The sequence below is a fragment of the Calidris pugnax genome, unplaced genomic scaffold (genome assembly GCF_001431845.1).
Source record: "Calidris pugnax isolate Ruff unplaced genomic scaffold, ASM143184v1 scaffold209, whole genome shotgun sequence".
Taxonomy (NCBI): domain Eukaryota; kingdom Metazoa; phylum Chordata; class Aves; order Charadriiformes; family Scolopacidae; genus Calidris; species Calidris pugnax.
The window spans coordinates 278,551-300,862 of record NW_015090978.1 but is presented as its reverse complement, the minus strand read 5'-3'; the positions used below and the strand labels follow the sequence as shown (position 1 = coordinate 300,862).

The 22,312-nt window shown below is 40.9% G+C and overlaps 1 protein-coding gene across 1 annotated transcript in view; it reads right to left on the bottom strand.

Annotated features, from left to right (window-relative positions):
* Positions 1 to 22,312, bottom strand: part of ZNF608 (zinc finger protein 608) — a 69,053-nt gene that overhangs the window by 5,813 nt on the left and 40,928 nt on the right. The window contains exons 4-6 of the mRNA XM_014953422.1: positions 5,539 to 5,626; positions 2,607 to 5,061; positions 408 to 825 (exon numbers count right to left, since the gene is read on the bottom strand). Of these exons, the coding sequence (XP_014808908.1) occupies positions 408 to 825; positions 2,607 to 5,061; positions 5,539 to 5,626 (2,961 nt within the window). The remainder of the gene's footprint in view (positions 1 to 407; positions 826 to 2,606; positions 5,062 to 5,538; positions 5,627 to 22,312) is intronic.

The following is a 22,312-nucleotide window of genomic DNA, read 5'->3' as shown; positions in this document are numbered from 1 at the left end:
TTTACCTTGATGAATGGAGGTTATAAAGAGGGTTGAGCTGATAGCCATTTCAGACATTTATGGGTCCTCTTTAAGTGAAAGGAATAGTAACTATAATGGTCCTGACAGTAAGTGCTTAGAATATTTTTATAGGCAATAAACTATCTGTCAGTCTAACAGCAATAGCAGACTGTCAAGGGTTGAGAAAACTGTAGCTGGGAATTGTGACAGTTCATAAAAGGAACATCTTGTATTAAATCAGTTTCATCTACAGAACTTTCCCTAGTGGAAGCACAAGCAAAACAAATGTCACCCAAGAAGCTTCTAATTTACCCTAGCTACTAACAGAAATACTAAAATGCAGGCTTTACTGCATTTTGAGGGTGTAAATCTTAACTAGGGTGAAAGGCAAATTTCAGAATACATACCAGGATAGCTGTGCATTAGGACAGGAGAGACTGCGCGATAGGCTGGATGGTTGGGATCGTACATCTGTGGATAAGGATAAGCATGCAAGTACTGGATATATGACTGATGCTGACTCATTGGTGAGGAAACTGCTACTCTAGCACCCCGAGAGTCCTTCCAATTTACAGGAGTCTTTCGATCATCGTTTTTTATCTTGCTCTCATCCACTGATTGAGAATCAGAACGCTTGACCTCTTTAGGCTCCTCTTTAATGCTTGCTAATGAGACAGGAAGGTTAGGCAGGGAACTTTCCTTGTTAGGTGTTTTTCTAGGGCTGTCTTCTTTTAACTTTTTCTCACGATCAAGTTCTTCTGGTTTTTGCTGATCAAGGTATTTGGGCTGATAGACATAATGATGCCATGTTCGTGAATCTGGATCCTAATATGGAGGAGAAAAAAATTTTTGTTCTGAACTTAGTTGTTGAAATAAGATCAGTATTGATATTTCCCATACTTCAGTTAATGTCTTTTTAATAGCTGTTTTAATAACATATCCCTATTACATAGAGGAGAGGTTTGCTTGCTACAGGGTGTCTTGAGCTCAAAGTCAATCCAATATTCCCATGAAGAAGCAAGAGACTATTATCAAAATTTAATTCAATTGCTTCATCTTATATCCTTCTTTATGCCTTTAACTAGTTTAATCATGAAATACATACACATTGTATCAAAGTTCTGAGACCATGCTATTCATAAAACATTTTAATTAAAGCCCACAGAGAGATTTTCCCACTAGAGAGAAAAAAAAATATCTGTGAACCACAAAATTAAAGCTGGATAAATATATGCCAGAGCACTTAGATTACTTGGAACAACGAACCCGAAAAACTGATCTAGCTGGAAAGATGTTAATGCTGCCTCTGGTATTACAAACATACAGGAATCAGTGGAAGTCAGACATTAAGGCAGACTTCTTCAGCTGACAGTCTTATTTCAAGTTTGTAAAATTACACATGATAATTATTTACAGGATTAGGACAACACAGTTTAAAGAACATGTACAGAGTATCGTAATACATTTTTGCATAATATATTACATAGACCAGTTTATAAACACCAGTTGATAGAATTAGGTAGGTGAGTTCTTTACAAGACTACACCAGATTAGTACTGAGCAGTAACAGGAAGACTTTTTTTTCTAATACAGGATACACAAGAGCTAATTGTAAACATTGTCTCCAAGGGACACACATTTATGGTACGTGCAACAAAACCATAAGCACAGAACTAGACTCTTGGACAGGCTGGTTCAAATACTCATCTGAATCAGCAGAAACCTTCTCCTACTCTGGGCTGTACCATCCCACTGCCTTTAGAGCTCCCTAACTCCCACTCGCCTGACCCCACCATACCTTGAAAGACAGACCATAAGGGTGAAGTCTGGGATGTACTGTACATCCAGAACATGAAAGCATCAAGCATCGAGGCCCCGGTTCAGAGCACAGAGACAGTCGCATTGCTTCGAATGAAGGCAATGTGACGTCTAGGAAGGTCAGCACGAAGCCACTGGATGAAATTCTGGCTCTACTGAAGTCAATGGCAAAACTATCACTGACTTCAACGGAGAGAGGATTTCATCCATTGTGTAGGTCTGTAGGGGCTTGAGGTTGGCTGAGGAGAAAAGGGGAACTTAACTGCTTCAAAAAGGTCACCTTGGGTTAAGATAAAGAGCTGAGCTTCAAGCCAACTCTTCAAAGAACCAGCTCACCCATCTTTAGTAAATGCCAACTGTTATTTAACAAAAAAAAGAAACACTTCAAACCATGTTTCAAATCTACTTCAAGTTCTCTCACAATGAAAGCTGCTTATTTTGCTTGAAATTTCTCATTTCTGAACTACGCAAATTGCTTAGAATTTACACCTAAAAGAGAAATCTAATTCTATTTTATTCATGCATGTAATTTAAAATAATCCATTCGGGTCTTAAGCCTGGGTTCTGTCACCACCTTGCTAGATTTTTTAATATTTTTTTTCTTTTCAAACAGCTCAACTGAAAGGACTATTGGTCTATTCACAGACTACAGTACTATCCATCATGAAAAAAGGATGGCGGCGCTTCTTTGGCTGCAAAGGTAGAAGAACATAGCAGAATCAGGGACAAAATCTTACATGACTTAAGGATAAATCAAGACACTCTTTTTCAAATTCCTGTGATCTCACCTGTTTAAATCTTGTGGTTGGATCTACTCCCGTTTGCTTCATGGAGTCCATAACAGATTTCATCTCCACGGCCTCCTTTATGAGCTGGTGGTTTTCCATTTGTTTGGCTTTGAAACTGTCAGACTGAAGCTGCTGCTGGTGATTGGAAAGGATCTGTGATTTGCTTGTCTCCTCACCTTTGTTAGGGACTGATGACCCTATTTTAGTGTTATTTTTGCTGGATTCTGGAGTTGAAGGGGCCTTTGAAATAGTGGCCGATGGAATATTCTTCTGCTTGTTGTCATCCTTCCCAATCTCCTTCAAGGGGGGTTCATTCTTCCTTTCACAGTCCCTCCCAGTTTGTGCCATTTTCTGTTCTGCTAGTCTCTGGTCCTCATAGTATTTTTCATACTGCTGCCTGTAGGCAGGGTTAGAGGCCATTAAGGACTTTTGGTCCATATAGAGCCCATAGGCATACTGTCCGTAATAAAGTGACTGAGCAAGTGCAGGGTGTCTTTGAGTTATTACTGACTGATGTTGTGGCTGCAAATTAGAGGAAGTAGTGCTTTCATTTTTCTTGGCGTCTGACGGTTCTGCCTTCTCTTTCTTTTCAGCCTCTTCCTCAGCCTCTTTTTTGATCTTCAGTCCCTGTGGGGTACTGCTGTTCCCAGCTGCTGGGGCACTGACCTGTCCAGAGTGCATGTAACTTGGGGAATAATAAGGATCGTAGCCATGGTAATAGGGAGAATGGGACTCTTTCGCTTGAGCCGATTGTGCTGTGGTTGAAGAATGTCCTTTTACCACACCGTCCTTATTAGAAATAATATCCGACGGAGAGCTGGCCTTTGACCTCATGCCCTCTGACCTGCTGTCAGAGCCCCCATCATCAGCCGCATCAGAAATATCCGAGTAAGCAGGGCTGTTGGTTTTAGCGGCCGCGCTATCTGCACCGTTCTGTGTCAACACGTGCAGTGGCGCCATGGCAGATTGTCCATTCACCAAAGTGCTGCATTCCATCCTGGAGGCGCTCCCAATGGAAGGGCTGGGCGCATTGTCTGTGAACGTGTAAACCTTATCAGCTTCGGCCTTAATACTTGCCATCCTGCTCTCTTGAGACTCTGACAGTCCATTAGCTAGCACTTCATTCTTGTTGAGATGGTCCTTTAAAAAATGTCCAGATAAGTCTTTCCCAGGCCCTTTAGAATCCTCCAGCTTTCCCAGCTTAGAATCCATCTTGGGGCTTCCCGTCTCTTTGCTTTCTTTGTCCTTCAGCTTTCGCTTCTCCTTTTTCTTTTTGTCTTTGAGTGATGTGAGAGCTGGGTTTACAGTGCTTGGCTCTCCCATAATTGTGGGCTTTGGTTGAATAGGTTTTAGCGGAGGGCTCTTTGGTGTAGCCTGAACAATAGTAGTTGTTAGAGAGGGCAGTCCCGGTATTGTCCCTGTAGTGGTGGTTGTAAAGGCTGTAGTAGGTATAGCTATTAATTGGGGAGGAGTTGGTGCTGGCGCTGGGGCAATGGGCCTGGCTGTTTTCAGTTTGGAAAGGTTTTTATCCACTTTGCAATTGTTGGCTTTCTTGCCTTTATCACCCAAACTCTTCTTGTCGATTAACCCCTCAGCCTCCAATTTGGGCATTTCGGTTTGCAAATTGCCATCTGCTACGGAGCAATTATCCAGTGTGGCTGCCATATTAGAAATTACTGGAAGGCTGTTCAACTCACTGTTTAGACCCTTCTTTTTGCCAGAATTCTTGCCCGTTTTGGAACTGATAACCGAACCGGGGCCATTGCTGGTCAGTTCCCTTTTTCCCTTGGGGGTCCCTGGGGTAGTGATGGAGGAAGGAGATGTTGGTGCTTTTAGTGGGTCAAAGCCTGGCAAATTTGTGCTTGGCTCACTGCATTCAAGTGCCACATTACTCAATGCTTCCTCACAGTCTGAAATTTTGTCTTCACTGTCAGGCTCAAACTCCAGCTTGTTTTCTGGGTCTAAATGTGCATGAGCCTGATGGTATCGTAGTCCATTAATGTGCTTGTACTTTTTGTTGCAGTTGGGGTGAGGACAGTCAATCAGCACCGGAGAAGAGCAGCCTTGGTCCAAAAAAGTAGTCTCAGGTTTCCCCTGTGGGGTGGTGGGAGTGCTTCTAGAGTTAGTACGAACACGTTTCCCAGATTTATTGTCCTCTGAACTGGAGTTCAAATCTAGCTCCATCGGAGGCTTAGTTTTCCTCTTGTTTGTGGATGAGGGGCTGGCTTTGACTTCATCCATGGCACAGTTTGGGGGTGTCCTGCGCCCACTTGAGTTAAGGCTGCCCCTCCTCCCCTTCCCATTGGCACCACCTCGATTCTTATTCTGAAGTCCTCTGGACTCTGCAAAACTCACATCATTCCCAGGTACAGCTGCAGCTGCAGCAGACCTCGCCCGCTTTCCCCTGCCCCGTCCTCCACGCATTTCCAGGTCACTTGTTGGCGATTCACAAAACCTACACAAACAAGAGCAGATTTCATCAGCAGGAACTGTGAACTGAACAAACACCAAAACACCACCACTTCCTGTAACAGAACCTTCACACTTATTAAAGGAAAGATGTCCTTCTTCCAAATAAGAACGCTACAGTCTCAAAGGGCAAGTCATTACAAAAGGACAAAAATGGTAAGAACAAGACCACCTAATTAGAACAATGGAGAGAAAAATTTTCCGAACTTACAGAAATGCATTTTTAAATTAATTTTCCTCTCATTGAATCCCATTTATTTCCCCTTCCCTCTCAAAAACACAAGACAAAAAGAAATAAAAACTCCCACCCCACATTTCAGTGTGGAACTGAGAATTACTTGTTTCACCGGTGCATGTTTTCAATTATAACCAGTTGTTTTTTATTAATCTCTGTACAGTCTCTTGACAGAGATTGGGGGTGAAAATACAGTGGAGAAAAAACAGACTCAGAATGATTGCTTACCTAGGAGGGGCCCAGTCATGCTTTGTGCAGTCCAGCAGCGTTCCCACATAAGTCTTGTTCCTCCATGTAACATTTACCACTAGGACACCTGCAAGTGGGAGAAAAACAAAGTATTATCACAGTCAGAACAATAATTGGGGTAGGCTTTTTGTTTTGCTCTTTTTTTCATTTTTCCTCTCCTTCCCCACAAAGTGAGAGGTTTATTCTCATTCGCTTTCAAACATTGTGGTCTACATTCTTCCTCTTTTCTGGTTTCAGTGACCTCAAGTTAAAACCCACAGGAAAGACAGAAAACGACAAAGAACAAGAGTGTGTGTGCGCATGTGTATGTGTGTAAGAGAGAGTGTGTGCCTGTGTGACTGTGTGTGTAATCAAGATACAGCTGACAGAAGGAAATGGGTTTTGCCATGTCCTGCTGTAAAACAGCAACACTCACCTCTTAATTTTGCTATTATTGCACATAATTGCTTTCGCTTGGCAGCCAGCCAGCATAAACTAAGCACCAGTTACAGTGTTTAAATCAGTAGGTGACTGAGAAGAATCTGCTTTGCTTTGAACAATATGATAATGATGCTTCTATTTATTTGAAATTGCATATATCCAAACACACAAACACACGTACGCATTGCAAGTTTTGTTCAGCAGATATAGATAGAGATGTGTATTATTTGCCTTGGTTTTTTCTTCTGTGGAAAGCAAGGGACCAGACAAAAAATTGCAACCATACAGCAAAGCTAAGAGGAATTGCAATACAGATACATAGAAAGAGCAATCCATTAAAAAACGTACTGTACTTTAATTGCTTTTCCACTTACGGCGTTTATTAAATGTAAATTTGTCAGCCCACCTAAAGCAGACTTTTAATTTGGGTTTATTTGAAGTATCTCTGTATGTATGTGCATGGTAAGGATATCCTAAGTAACAATAAAACAACTGTGGGGCATGTAATCTAAATGTTTTCAGGTTGCCCTCAAACACTTCTTCACATAATTTATCATCATGTTTACAGTCCAGCCAGCATAATGACACCTTTAATTCATTAACTTCCACAGATTAACAAACGGTAGTATTATTGAACCAGCCATCTCTTCTCGTTAGAACCTACCCTGGAATGAAAAATGCATTTTACCTAGCAAAGAAAGGCATGATACAAAATGTTTCCAATTCATGAGAGGCGTGAAGACACTAACTCGCAGCTGCCAGCCTTGTGACTTGTTTTTCCTCTACACTTCCCTTGTTCTAGCTGCAGCCTTTCTGTAACGGATATAATAATGGCATTGCGCCAGAGTGCTTCCAGCCAGTCTTTTTTGCCTTGTCTTACCAGTGCCATTTCTAATTTCGCACTAAAAACGATCCCTCTCTGCTGCACCAAGGTAAAGTAAACATGCAACCAGCCCCTTATTTCCTCGGGGGCCTTTTAACAGCAGGGAAGCATTTGAAGTGTTGTTAGCGGAGGTACCAGGGAAGAAGGGATTTCCTTGAAAATTCTCTCTAGCAGATTTGAAAATTATTCCCCATATGATTTTAAGCTGCCGGTATAACACGGCAACCAGAGCTGCGTAGGCTGGGGCAGACTGGTCTGAAAGGAGGGAAGATGAAGCAAGGCTCTGAACACCTACAAGGACCAGGCTTAAATCGCTATGGCCGATTTTTATGAGCTACGCCAACTTGGCAGCCTGGAAAAACACCACATTCTGGTGGAAAAACACCATGCCGCCCGGAGAAGTCGGCAGGGCCCGGCCCGGCCCAGCCCCTCAGTGGCCGCCATACTTTTTCCCCTCAGGGCCCCCTGCCGCCGCCAGCCGCACGAGGCACCGCGGCCGCCGCCGCCATTGGCCCGTCTCCTGATTGGCAGCCCCCGCCGCCAGCTCATTGGTGGCAGGGGCCGGGTGGGCGGGGCTCCGCCGGGGGCGGGGCAGCAAGCGCCGGGCGCCCCCAGGGAAGAGCCAGGGCAGCGCAGCCTCTGCAGCCTCCTGGGCCCGGGCGGCGGCGGGGTGTCGGGCGGGCAAAGGCCAGCGTGAGGAGGAGTCTGATGGCCGGGAATGGGAGCCTGCGACCCTGGGGGAAGAGGGGAGCAGGGGGTTCCACAGCGCCAGGGCGGCGGGCAGCGTGTGGGCCGCCCCGGCCTCGTTCAGTGCTGAAATGGCAACGTGTGTGGAAACCCCTGCCCCTGCTGAGGCGTGAGGGGGAGACCGCCCGCACACCCGCAGGGGGAACACTTGGCGGTGAAAGGGGGTTTCTCGCAACAAGCCACTCCAAGCTCTGCTCCCATCTACCACTCACCCACTAGAGAGATTGAAAAGGGTTTTCTCTAGTAACCTTGATGCTTTCCTTAACGCCATAATAGCTTGTCAGCTGCGGCTCCGCAATGTTCCCAGTGAAAATGGACATCGCTAAATTCTGTGGCGCAGCCCACCTCCCTGCAGCAGGACAACGGCTCCCTCCTCTCCATCTACCCGTGTGTGTCCCATCTCCTCAGTGTACAGAGCAAGGAGGGCTTTCTGACTTAACCATGGAGCATTACGGGAGAATTGACTGTGCCGTTCATCTTCCCCCAGCTAGTTCACCTTCATCCGTTCGTTAAAATGTAATTGTTAGGGTTTGTGGGTTTCGTTGTGGTGAGCTGGGTTTTTTTTATCCTAAATAAGCCTCCATCTTCCTCAATATTTCTAGCCTTGTCTATCTCTTCATGTGCTTTATTTATTTATTAATTTATATTAACAGACCTAGGGGTAGTCTGTTACCTATTAACAGAAACGAGGGCGAAGTAGAAGGCACAGAGCAGGTATAATAAAAAAAAAACCCTGAAATCAATACATATTTCAGTAATTCTTAGAAGACATTCAAATGACCTTTCACTGTAAGAAAGTCAATACTTCAAAAGCAAACACAAGTAAGTTCCTCCCTTAAAGTCAGTTACATTTAGCATTTCATTAAGTTTGTTAGTCTTAGCAAAGGCCCCAGTATTTAAGTAGGAGGGAAGATTAATCTCCATGCTGTGTTAGAATAACTGTGGCAAGGAATAAATTTCCTTTCCCTAATGAACCGCACATTACTCAGCCACAGGTAAGATTCCACAGAACCGGCAGTGAAGGTAGCTCATTTAATCTTCTAAGATTACCATAGAAATGGGTCAAGAGAATATAAGTAACACGGGAGGTAGGACTGACCCCTATGGAAACATGCAACTGGAGGCTTATTAGACCAAAACACTGGAAAATGGAAATGGAGATGAGAACGATAAGTAGCCCACACGATATACTAGATGAACTACTGAAGAGAAAGGATTATTCCTGCTGCACCCAGTCAGGGTGTAGCATTACAGGTTTCTTTGGTCCGAAATACAGGTCCTGGCACAGCGTTCAAGCTCAGAACAAGAATCTCTGCTGGGGCTTCTCTGCACTGTCCTGGAGGCAGCACACAAATCGTGCCCCACAGCAGCCTTCAGCTCACCTCCGCGTATCGCATCCGAGAGCGCTGGGCAGGCAGCCCCTCGTGCACTAACCCTTCTCGCTGAGTGTGACCGGGCACAGCTCTCCACACCCTGCGAAGTAGGTAACGTATCACTGACAGGATCAAACCTCACGGGGGGCCGTGTCAAGAAGTCCCTGTATAGGACTTCCCATTACATTAGACTACACACGATGTTAACAGTCATTTATTTAGCACTCACTGCCTGGACAGGAGTGAAAATGCAAAGACAGGCTGGGGAACCCACAGGTTTCATACTGCCTGAATACAGAGATATATTTTCACCTTATAAAAAGCCCAAGAGGCTAAACTATTTAAAGTAACCATTACTGAAGAATTAGAGAAGAACTCAGATGCTTGTAATGCAGTGTCCCTGGGGGCATTGGGACTCAGATTACAATTCAGGAAACCTGGCCAAATATCTCATCCTGCTCTTGTGAGGCTGGATCAAACAATAGCGAATATATGTAGACTATATGCAAATATTTCTTCCACCAAGTAAGGGTGTCAACTCAAGAGTTTCACCAATTACCAGAGCAGAGTTCACAAGATTTGGATGTAATAGAGAAAAACATCCCCAAATAAGGGTGTAAATGCCTTGATTTAATTTGGTTTATCATTCTATTTGCAAACCACATAACTATTCACAGCTACAGTATATCTGAAATTAGCAATATCCTCTGCAATCTTCAGTGTCAAATACCCTAAATTAAAGCAGCCAAGAATAAGAAAACGAAAGGAACATTAGGAAGGAAAACAAACATTAGGAAGGAATTTTTCACAGAAAGAGTGGTCGGGCATTGGAATAGGCACCATCCCTGGATATGTTTCAGGGACGTTTAGATGCGGTACTGAGGGATATGGTGTAGGGGAGGACTATGTAGAGTAGGGTAGATGGTTGGACTCGATGATCCCAAGGGTCTCTTCCAACCTGAATGATTCTATGATTCTATGAAAATTTCAGAAGTTACTACCTGTGGTACTCTGTAGAGTAGACACAGTCAGTGGTGAACGTGTTAGGTGCAAGAATTACAAAACGGTGTCTAACACAAGAAAACAGGGTCACCTACAGTTACAGTTCACCTACTCTGATCAGTACCTTTTCTGCCGAAATCCATTTTTAACCAAGGCAAGATCATACACAAAAGCCTTAATGTACAGCAAAGGTACCAAGTGCCCACCACTGTCAGTGGAAGTCCCCCCTTTAGGACCAAGGGGAATTTCATTAGCCTGCTAGGAGCAAGAATAGATTGTGTATTTTGGCATTTTCCTTCACAGTGCTTTCTTCTTTATGCATCACATTCATAACCACAATGCTTATGGTAAAAAATTACCCAACAACAGGTAGCAAAAAACTAACACATGCCTAGAGGAGCACAAAACCCCTTTACATAAGCAGCTCTGATAGATATAATGTAATAATCTGTACAAAATAACTGTGACAATTTGTACTTGGTTTTTATTACAGAATGAAAGGTCACGTCACAAAAGTGATCTGTAATAAAATCATTTTCAGAAATCTACAGAATGAAGCACCTTTTATGAATTCTGTGGATGTGATGTATCTGTGCTCTTCCCCTTCTTTCTTTCTTTTCAGTGACTGCACAACAAAGACCAGAACTAAAATTGGCTGTTTACTATTAGGTAAATTTATAGAATGAAATACGTCATCACAAATTGGAAATGAAATACCTTGTTTCCTGTTTGTAAAAAAGAGCCATGCTCTTTTAAAGTCAGCCTAGCAAATGCAGATGTGCTATTTTGACATAAAAACATCACAATCGCAAGGCATCTTCAGTATACCAAACCAGGATACCATTCATGTTGACTACCTTGACACTGTACTTTTAGCAGCCACATCAAGCTTGTAAGGATCTACTCAAATCTACCAGGATACACTCTTGCAGATGTTCCACAATCAAAAGAAAAAGACTGAAGGATCTGGTCTTAAACAGATATCAATCCTTTTGCTTTCTTGCCTCTTGTTTTCTGCAATAAACATAAACCAAGAATTCTTATGCTTGTATTCAAAACTTTGAAAATGAGATCATGTGGTTAGGAATCAAATTATCACATTCCTATCTTAAATGCAGGCCTCAGTTTTTAAAAATACTGGCTTTAGAAAACAAACACATTCAAATTCCAATGTAAGTAGACACTACTCAATTAATCAGACTGGAAAGCCTGACTTAATGTTTACAGCATAGGCTGCTTTTGTGTTCAGGTCACAGCAACTGCTACAGAATTCTGTTTTAGTTCAAGTTGATTATTTTCCCAGAAAACTTAAAAGACCAGTGATCTGAACGGGTGAATAGGTATGCCTTCATGTTTGTAAAAGGAGCTGCTCCCTCTGTTCCTAGCAGAGAATCCAGCCAAAAGCATCTTCAAAATTCTGGAGAATGCTGATCTGCACTAAGTTTCTCTGAACACTTCTGTAACTGATTTGCTGAAGAATATGTAAATGATCTTCCAAAACTAGGAATAATTTTTTTTGCTTTTCAGTCACCAAAAGCCACTTATGTTTAAAAAGTCACACAATTCACTTATATTTAAGCAGAAGTGGAGTCCTACTTGCTCAAAATTCTCATTTGGTTACCAGTTCTCCCTACTGCCTCTACTATTCTGAGTATCCTTTTAAGACAGCTTTTGCTGATGCCAGAGGAAGACCTACCAAAATATACTACGTTTTGTAGCCATTTTTATAAGACTACTTCCTAAAAAGTTTACTATGACAAATTCTTGTAGCAATATTCCTGTGGCATAGAAGCTCTTCAAAGTTGAGATGCAATTCTCAGTATTGAGAAAGCGTCACGTCGTCACATGATGTAACATTACAGCAAAATCAATTCCTCGTATCTTTACGATCAGTGAATCCACGACTTTGTTTGCCAACCAAATTCCATTTGCCTTTTGTTCCAGCCTTGCCAAGTGCAAATAATACAGACATGCTTGGGATAGCCAGCCAAACCGTGGCATATCTGTCATCAACGAGTACACTGCCACCATGGATTAAACACATTTTATTCTGCATCTGGCACTGCAAATTTTTTAATCCCATGTGTATCTACTTGACATCACTGTCCTAACAGTAACTAAAGTATATGAAGTGCAAAAAGCTGTGAGATGAAACTCAGTAATCTTAGGATTATCTCAAGCTTTTTCACTGCCATTCATTTAGTAAGAGCAGTATAACTCGTTTGCCTCAGAACATCCGCCACATCATCATCAATTCCAGATCCACAGATACACCTGCAATTCATCCAGGCATAAAAAACACAGAACAATGTTTATATTAGACTTGCAATGCAAATGGCTTATTTCTCCTTGATTGCTTCCATCAAGAAAATAATCTAAAATTAACAGTAAACATTCTACGTATAAAGTCAAGTCTTCTATACTGAATACTGATCTGGTAGACCTACAATTTATTTACTACTTTAATCACACTCTCTGTCTAGCATGGCACAGAACTTAACTACATCTACAGCAGGTGCACATGTAACAGACATCAACATCAGCAAGCCTGAGAATGTAATGACTGTCAGGTGGCCTGGAAATGCAAGATTGGTGGGGGTTTTTTGACTTTGTTGGTGGGGCTTTTAGGGGGTTTTGGGACCTTTTTTTTTTTTTTTTAAAGCATCCTACTGCTGTGCTGCATGTTTGAGAAGTCACTTTAACCACATCCTGTAATCAAACCATCTGGAGTACAGATCTGCAATTAGTCATGCTGGACATTGGACTTTATCTGAACAAATACTGTATAGCAGTGAAGCTGAGCGGATTGGATAGCAGTAAGGAAAAGAAGCATAATGAAATACTGCTGGTACGGTCATAAACCTTTGAGACGCTTAGCTGTGGTGTTAATTTAGTACTTTATGAAAGCATAGTAAGCTTAAAGGTTAAAGGGCTGTGAGGCTAAAACCTGCTATTTTAGTTAACATTGCCCTGCTAGTGGCTAAAGCAGGTTGGCATTACTCTAGCCACATAAAATACAGCAGCTTCCACAACAGCATAACAAACTCAGTTCATATCCATGTGATTTCCAGTAAGTTCTGAGTAATGTTAACCTAAATTTCATTGCTACTTTATTCAAATGGCATGCCCTTTCTTTCCCCCTTCATTATGAACCCATCAGTACAATATATTTAGAGTAGCAACCACCACCCTAGCTTGAAAAAGCTGTGTTATACCTTTGATGATATACAAATAAAACATATGTTGTCTGGACTTGCGTTACATACTCCCATTTGCATTCAGGTAAGAAGCAGCAATTATACAGTGAGGAGTACTTCTCGTAGCCATGGAGTTGGTCCATCAAGGAGACACTTTTTCATCCCACCTAATAATAACTGTATTATATTTTCTTAATCTAGAGGTTTATCCCAGAGCATATAGAAGAATAAACACTGAAATAACTGAAGGCAGCCTGTTTCCCCATGAGCCTATGTGCTTAATACACAAAAGAACACACAGCCACTTCCATCACTGTCACGTCTCCCTCAGCCTTTGTTCTGAAGCCTGATGAGCTGTATTGATTCGGGAAAATCATTGAGCTTCTTGGAAAACTAGACTCTAGCTTATTCACCACCATCTATTTCTTTCTCATGAAGACAGCTGGTCAATATTCAGTTGAATGGTCAGCTGAAAGAAGCTCTGATTTCTTTTCTTGCCTCTCTAGCAACATTATCCTTTTCCAGCTTTAGTATAAAAAACCCAGCATGTTAGGAAGACTTGTTGCTGAGGGTGAGCTGAAATCGTAGTGCCTCTGTACAAAGCTATGACTAAAATGCTAAGGGCAGGTTGGCTCTGGAAAACAGGGAAGCATCTAATCAAAGAGCTTATGTCCCTCATCAGTTATCATAACAATGCCACTATAATTTATCAGCATATGTTTCTTCTAAAGACAGCCTGCTTAACAAAATAACCAATACGCAAGACTTAAATGCAAATGAAAAGCTGAAAGAAACACAAATGGTCCTAATGAAACACAAGGCTAACTTTTACACTCATTAAAAGAGCAATAAAATACTCAGTGAAAACTGGGTGATACCCCAGAAAGTACATGAGATTGGGTCCCAAACGGCTTGTAGGTTTATCCACAACTAAATAGTTCTACTAAAATATGAGCTACTTAGAATAGTGATTTCGAAAACTCTGAATCCACAGCAACCAACATAGTTTTTTCCTGTCAGGCTTGTATCAAAGTGATTAGATTTTGGCAGGACTAGCAAAACTTTTGGATAAATTGCTGTTACACCTCCTGAATGTCAGACCACATGTTTGCAGTGTTTACAGGAAAATGTGCAATTAATGTTATTATAAGCTAACCATAGGTTTCTGACCTCCAGAGTACAACTAAAGATTTGTTTTTGTACAAACCTTACCTTTTCTTTGGCCAGAGTAACTGAACCAGTTCACTGTTCTACTGAAGCCTGAGAATAAAACTGCAGTCTTACTTTATTTCAGCTGACACTAAAAATGCAAGTTGAAAATCATTTAACATCTGTGTGTTCTGAAGAAAACCAAATCTGTTTCAGAAATAAAGTATTTTGTTTCTAGCAGATTTTTTTCTCTTTTACTTCAGTAATCATAACTGTGATTCACATAGCCTGACACTGAAAAATGTCACACAGTCTCAATTTTAGAAGAAGGAAATGCTGTTCTGTAATCCCTTGAATTTCCCACTCACTTCTCAAGGAGTGTTACTTCAGCTCCTATATTGCTGCCCCGTGGAACACACGGACACTGTTCCTCCTTCTCCTAGAGTGAAAGAAAAAGAAGCCCCACAATCCACTGCCTTTGCTTGTACTCTCGGACCATATGTCACTTGAGATAAGCAACAGAACATACCGCTTTTCAACTCATCTGTCACACTCGCTTCCTGCAGTTTATATTAATTACAGGATCTCTTCAGCTAGTTACTTCTCTCCCAAAGTCTTTTACTCTTAAAAGCAACTAAATAGCAAAGCAAAACTAGACTGGAGTGTAGGAAAAAGCACTAGTGTTTAAATACGAGAAGACCAAAAAAGGAAAACCATTTTTTCTCACCCTGACAAGCATTCAGGAGTTCCTTTAATAATTATCTGCCTCATTTCTATTCTTCATCTCAGACAGCAGACCACAGAAATACTGTTTTCATCAGCAGACTGTTGAAAAACAGCTGCAGAAATAGGGAAGCTGGTATAAATTTATGTGTATGTGTATGTCTATCAAAAAAACCCAAAACCCTCTTAAGGAGCTCATACGTTTTTGTTTCTCTTCCAGGAGTATTAGGGCATCTCAATAGAAGTTCATGTCCCAGCTCTGAACTCTGCTACTGTAGGAACAATTTCCTTGGAGAGTAAAAACCAAGCAAATAACATATGACAAAATGTACCTATAAACTTTCAGGTGTCTTTGGTGATTAGTTCCCCAGTGCTCTACATCATGATAAAGAGCTGCCAGGTGCTAACAGTGGTACAATTATTTATCAAACAGTAGAGCAGCTAATGAAACATAAAGGACCGCCAAGACAGAAGAGACAGAATCTGTGGAAAAGAAACAGCACGGATAAAAAAACAATTCCAAGCCCAAACCATGAAAATGCTTCTAAATCTGTAGACTGCAGATACCAGAATTGCAGTCAAGCCAGGCAGACAATTCTGCCCAACCTCAAAGAGCTGCTGCTGATCCATGTACCTCATTGGGATTGAGAAGCAGAGCCTCTTATAAATTATGATGCTTTATTTAAAGTCAAAGCATTTATTTGCTTTTGTGCCAGCTTTGGATCCTTTTCATCTCTAGCTACCAGGCCCAAGAGAGAACACATTCCTGTAGCTCTGCTGGCAGCCAGCTGTGGCCTCAGTAAATCATAAAGCCTCCTAACAAGCCATTCTTTACAAAGGCCAACTGCAGTTACTAGACATGATAACTTCTCTATTATTCCACTCACTGGAATTTAAAATAGCAATTTAAAGCAGTAGCTGAAAACACTGAAATTTACTGAACTGAATTTTACATCTCTCTCCCTCTCTCTGCATTAAGCTTCACTTATTTCATGAAGACTTCATCGTCCTCAGCCTGGGAAAAGGGTAAGTAAACACCTGAGACAGACATACCCAAGACAAAGAAGAGGGGGGAAAAAAAACCCACAACAAAACATTTGGGATTTCTCTTGCAGAACTCCCTCAGGATTTCTTACTACAGCTAATAGGGGACAAGTACCTCTTCTTTCATTCAGTCTGCGGGACTTGCAGGGCCACATCTTGCATGTTTGTGAAGTTAACTCTAAAGATGTTAACACAGTAATACCCTACTACGAAACTTCACAGTAAAACACATAAAGCAAGGAGTAGTGTCTAGTCAACTATGGGATGTGCATTAAAGTCCTATGAAAACTGCAAATGTAAATAAGTTCTGACTCTTACCTCTTTCCGCCCCATACACTGGAAAGGAATCAATTAAGTATAGCATGGTGCAGCCCACCATTTTGCTTTTTCCTCTTTCTAGGAAAAGCAGATCAAGAACCTTATGCATCTGAGGCTCTTCTTCCTATAAAATTCCTTCAGTTTAGGATTTGGAGTACATTGGGAGGTCTCTTGTTGCTATCGTTAACAGATTAACAAAAAAACTATGCTTGAAACTCCACATTCTAGATTTGAAAACCACAAACCAAACATTCAAATATTATGCATTGCCAAGGCTAACTCCTACATAATTTTTACAGCTCTTCTATCACAAACTAGTTCTTTTCCTTAAAAAATAGCAGGCAGTGCTGTCCTCATTATAAAATTGTTGCATTTTAGTGGGGGAGAAGATGCCCAGAACAGTTACAACTATTTCACTTAAGATACCAGCTTGTTATGTAAACAAGCCTAATCAACTATGACCGATAGTGCTCCTGAGCAGAGGAAAGGTAGAAGGGCTTTTGTTAGCATTTACTGAAACAAAGCAGTCATTTTGCTGGGGCAGAACAAAAGTGATCTACTTATCAACTAACCGACTTCAATAGGTGTCAGAGTTCTGCAGAGTAGCTCACTGTTATTGTCCTTCCTCTGTTTTACATTATGTCCCAACTGGGTAAATTTAGCAAAACATCTAGTTAACCAGCTGGCTTGTTCCAGCCGTTTGTCAGTACTGGTGCAGTGCAAAGGCAAGCTACCAGCAAACACTTCCCACTAGCAGTCAGTACACTTTCTTCTAGGTTTCCCTCCTCTTGCCAGCTACTGGTTGGACAATTTTCCTCTAAGCCTCCTCTGTGCAGGCTGTCCCAATTTCTCCACTTATTAATAAGAGCCTGGCTAGTTTTCCCTGACCTGCTGTGATCTATGCTGCTATTACAGCTTCTCTTGGCTTTTTCATGCACTAGAGCTGACCAGCCTTTGACCCTCACAGGTTTAGAAACAAAACTATTTAGCCACTGAGAACGGACCAGTGTTGCATAAAATAATAAGTAAATTCTTAGGGTTCAAGGAATCCTAATATAGTCAGTTAAAAATCTCTACATCTCTTTTGGCAATGAAACATCCCTCTAAGGATCGTCATAGGCATGCCCTCCCTCATTAAAGTACAACCAACATGATGACAGAAACACATATTTCAATATTGGGAGACTATTTTCCCATGTCACTAAAAGAAAAAAAAAAAAAAAAGAGGCTGGACTTTCAGACATGACTTAATTCTTTCCTTGGTCAGACAAACAATATCAAGATAAAGCTTGCTTTACTCCAGAATCTACACACAAATTTCTGTATAAATTATTGACTGCACTTTGGCCTCATCTGAAACGTTGGCCCCTGAGGCTGATAAGCTCTGACCCCAGGTGGCACATCCAGCCCTCTCACAAGAGGCAGGAACATTATTGCTTTGCACCGAGGAGTGCAGCCCGAGAGCCCATCAATCAAGCTCCCTGACAGCTTTTACTGCCTCCTCACATTAGGCCTAAGTCAAACTCCATGGCTCCTATTGTTCACACTATTCTTTTTTCCTCTGCTCTGATGAAGTTAGGGCAAGTCCAAGGCTTCAATGAGAAAGAAAGCCTATTATGAGCAGCTCAGAGTTTATTGACTCTGAGCCGTACAACAATGGCCCAAAAGCCTTTTTCCTGGAAGTAACACATTCCTAATTGCTAATAATCATCAGTAACAAAGATCAGCCCTTAAGACACATACTTCTATGAAAGAAAGGTGTAACATTCAAACAACTAGACTCATCATCTTTACATACTAAGAAAGATTTACTAAAATAATTTTATGCACACACAGAACGACAACCTTTCAGTCACACAGAACTATCATAGAAACGTTGGTATGTTCCATAACATAACTTGTGTAATAGAAAACCAGTGACCAAAACAGATTTGATTAAAAATATCCCGTGTGGAATTGTGCTATGCTAACTGTGGACAAACAGATTTGTTCTTCTTTAGTCACTCTATAGTATTTCAAGATCAATATCACATTGGGCTCAAAATGGAAAAACACTTTCAGAACTAATCATGATGTCATTATTTTTCCCTAGCGTTCTACTGAGGTCTGAAGAGCATTTAAGGGGGACTACTACATGTCTAACATGGATGAATACTGATTTCAGCCTTAATTATTACCGTTATTTTTAAACAACTGTGACCACTTTAGTTCAATGCATAAACCTTACTACCACCAACAGGTCATTTACAGAGCCATAATGTGCTGTCACCAAATACGCAGAAACTTTTTTGTAAATTTTTTTGTAAAAATGTAAACATTTTTTGCTTTTATTTTTGTAAGAAGTTCAACATTGTGTAACATGACTTGGTTTTACAGTTGGCAAATTCTTCTTTTTTTCCTATTTATCAAAGTTAAAACTGGAACAAAACAAAAAAGGTAGTTTTTTTTAAGAACTCATTTTGATAGAAATGGAACTTGTGATCAACCAGCGCAAACCAACTACAGTAACTCCAGAGATCAGTTTCCCTGGATATTGAAGAAAGAAGGAAGAGAGTGGTTCTTTATTCTTTCATACTTTTTTTGTTGTTGTTGTTCTTTTTAATTAACTTAGTTATAGCTTTAGATTGTTCTGCCATCATAACTTCAGCGTTTAGGAAAGGGTAATCTCATTTTAAATTACAGCCTAGAAATCGATAGCCATAAGTGAATATTTATTTACTATGTTAAACATGAGTATCAGTGCTAAACAGTGAGAGGTACCTTCCACTAAACTGTTTCATACGCATATTTGTTAGTGCAACGACTCCACAATTGGACTGAGCTGGTGAGAGATTCAGAGAGCTTTCTGAGAAGGTGCTGGCTGAAAGAACAGCAGCTTCCTTCTGCTAAATCCCCTGATACAGCAGCTTGCCTTTTCAGCTGTCATTGAGTCCAATGTGACTTTTCATACAAAACCAGAGGAGATCAAGTGCAGACTAAAAGCTTGTTCCCTCCCTGGCTTTCAGCTGAAAGCATATTTACACCCTGAAGAATGAGAAGAAGTCATAATTTGTAGTCCATCAAATTGCTTGTTTTCTGATTCTGCTGAAGATGAAGTTTCACAGTTATTTAGGTGGACACCTGAATAAACAGAGCAGTAAGCACTGGTAGTGCTGGAGCATAATAAAAATTTAAAATACAGCAGGCCTTTCAGTTTATTTATGTAGCTCTACTGTGGATAAGTCACAGTATTAGTAATTCAAGTTTTCGCCCTTATGAATATTCTCTTATTTCCTTTCTTAAAAATAGTAACAAAGCGCACAACATTAAATTTCTTGTCCCTACAGGGACATAAAACGTGGCTGAGAAAAACTGGCAAAGCAGTATGAAAAGGTAAATCCTGCAGGTCCCTGGACTGGACACTTGCAGCGTACAATGATTCCTGTTTACAGGGCTGTCAATTAGCTCTCATTCACAGGCACCGCATTCAGCTTGAGCATTTTTTTACAGTGAAATAAATGTAATGCTATTCTTGTCAACTTCCAGAGCTGAGAAGTAATGCTGCTATATTTAACCTAAAGGCTGTTTTTCATGGGTGCTCTGTAGGATGAATGATATCTGATTTAGAAAAACGACAGTGATTTTGCTGAGCTTTCCAAAATCAACACCCTTTTTAGTTGAACAAAACAAGAGGCTGTTGAAGCACATTTGTCTCTCTGATGATGTATATTCACTAAGTACAGCCCATAACCCACCTACTCACAGCAGCTTCAGACAGCCAGCCTCACCCACAGATCCTTGCAATTTAATGAACAGTCATATCCAACAAATCTTTTACCGATAGCCTGACAGTAGTTATTCTTTTAGACTCCTGGCCCAAAAGAGAAATTTGTCATTGCTTAAATAAATTTTACAGATGTAATAGATAAAGGCAATAAAGAAAACAGGGCTTTTATAAAACAGAATCGACAGAGCAGAAAGCTGTTTCCCTAGACTGTGCGCAGGCGCACCGGGCTTGTGTGTACCGAAGGGAAATAGACAATGAAGGTTAGGAAGCATGAAATGACAGCCTTCTTTGCTTTTCAGGGAGCGTAAATTTTGTTCAGAGAACGTAAATCTCAAAGTCATGGTTTTCAATCTGCATGTGCGATCACACAAAATTGATTTCAAGGAGATTTGGAAGTATTTAACTCATTGCTCAGAGATGCAAATCCCATCTTGTAAAATCATTATTGTAAAAATAGAGAAAAAAGTGTGTGACGTTTCAAGGGCTCTGCCTGTGCATTTTCAGTTTTCAGATAGTCACAGATTATTAAGCTTCTATTTCAAATACAGACCCATCTGTATTGAAACACCCAGATAAAGTTGTGTATGTTCCATATGTTTGAGGGCAGCTTAAAACCCTTAATGAATAATACAGCTTAAATGAAAGACATTCTTGAATATGTTTGCCACAATGTAACACACCCATGCTTATGTTCCTCCCTAAACGAGCAGGAAAACATAGTTCAAATGCTTCAGTAAACATGGCAGCAGCCCTAATGTGGATGCAGTGCTGAAAAGTTTTTGGAGATGCATGAATACATTTCTCCACTTTGGCACGTCTGCTGCATCTCATAGTGGTTTTCTTATCATTCAATACCTCCTTCTTGATACTTCATCGCTTATCACAAAACAAATCAGGTAGAAAAACTGTTGTTGTTAAATGAAGAAATCCTAAACCACAGATTCTTAAGCATGGTGTGTCAAGTTAATACATGATAGCATTAAAAATATTCCCAAAGTGCAGTCTTTTCTAACAGAAAACAGATCTATTCTTGAACACAGATGAGCTTCCCCTGTGTCAATAAACACAAACTGACTCTGTTTAAAACACAGAGGAAACTGGTTAATTTCTATCTCAATAAAATTTATGAAGCAATAAAGACTGTGTAGTACAAGCTGTGTGGTTTGTTTCACTTCCTTGTCATATGAACTAATGGGGAAAATTCTTCCCTTCATCCTGTTACGCAGACTGGTGGTGCTGGAGAGGGCACCGAACACTGACCAAAAGCCCCGAGAGCCTAATTCTGGTTTCCGCTCCTCACCCGCCATTTCTTTATAAAATTTGGCAAGGAACATTTCCATTTCCCATCCTCGTCATGACAGTGATTGTGAACTCAATCACCACTACACTGTGAGTTGGGCGTAGTAATACACTGTAACTGATGGGAAAAAATTCCAAAGAAATGGCATGTCTGAACTAGGGTAACTGTCACCAGATCATACTAATACGACCCTTAATCCCCTGTTTATGATACTGAAAATGTCAGCTAATTTCAGTTTCTGCAACCTCTGAATAGGAGGAAAAGGGAGGGAGGGGAAAACGTACTGAACATCTGAAAATATATGCCTGCAGCAGCAGGAGCAGAAAAGTCTGATAAAGACTTTATGTGTGATATTTAGTCAAGTACAACTCTTCGCTGCTTGTTTTATTGTCATTTACGTTCTCCCAGACCACATGAAGAAAGCTGCTTCTGACAGGCCACAAAAGCAAGGCTTTGGGAGTGTTTTGTTCTTTCTCTTCAAATCCTCTGATGCATTAATTTCCTTGACCTCCCTCCTAATATAAAACTACAACTCACTCCTTACATGATCATCTTTGTCAGAACAGCTTCCACTTAGCAGCTAATCCACTACAGCTAATGGTTTCTGTCAGGAAGGAAGTAAATGAAATGATGCCATCATTATATCATTATACTACATGGAATAATCTACGTATCTCACGTGGACCTCCTCTTTTGTGAAATACCAGCGAGATGTACCAAACCCACATAAAACCTAGCTCCCTCAGTCTTAATGTGTGAATTCGGCTCCATTTAGCAAATGTTTTTTTTTTTTTTTATAGCCCTGGAGATCGTGGGGTTTCGCTGGGGTGG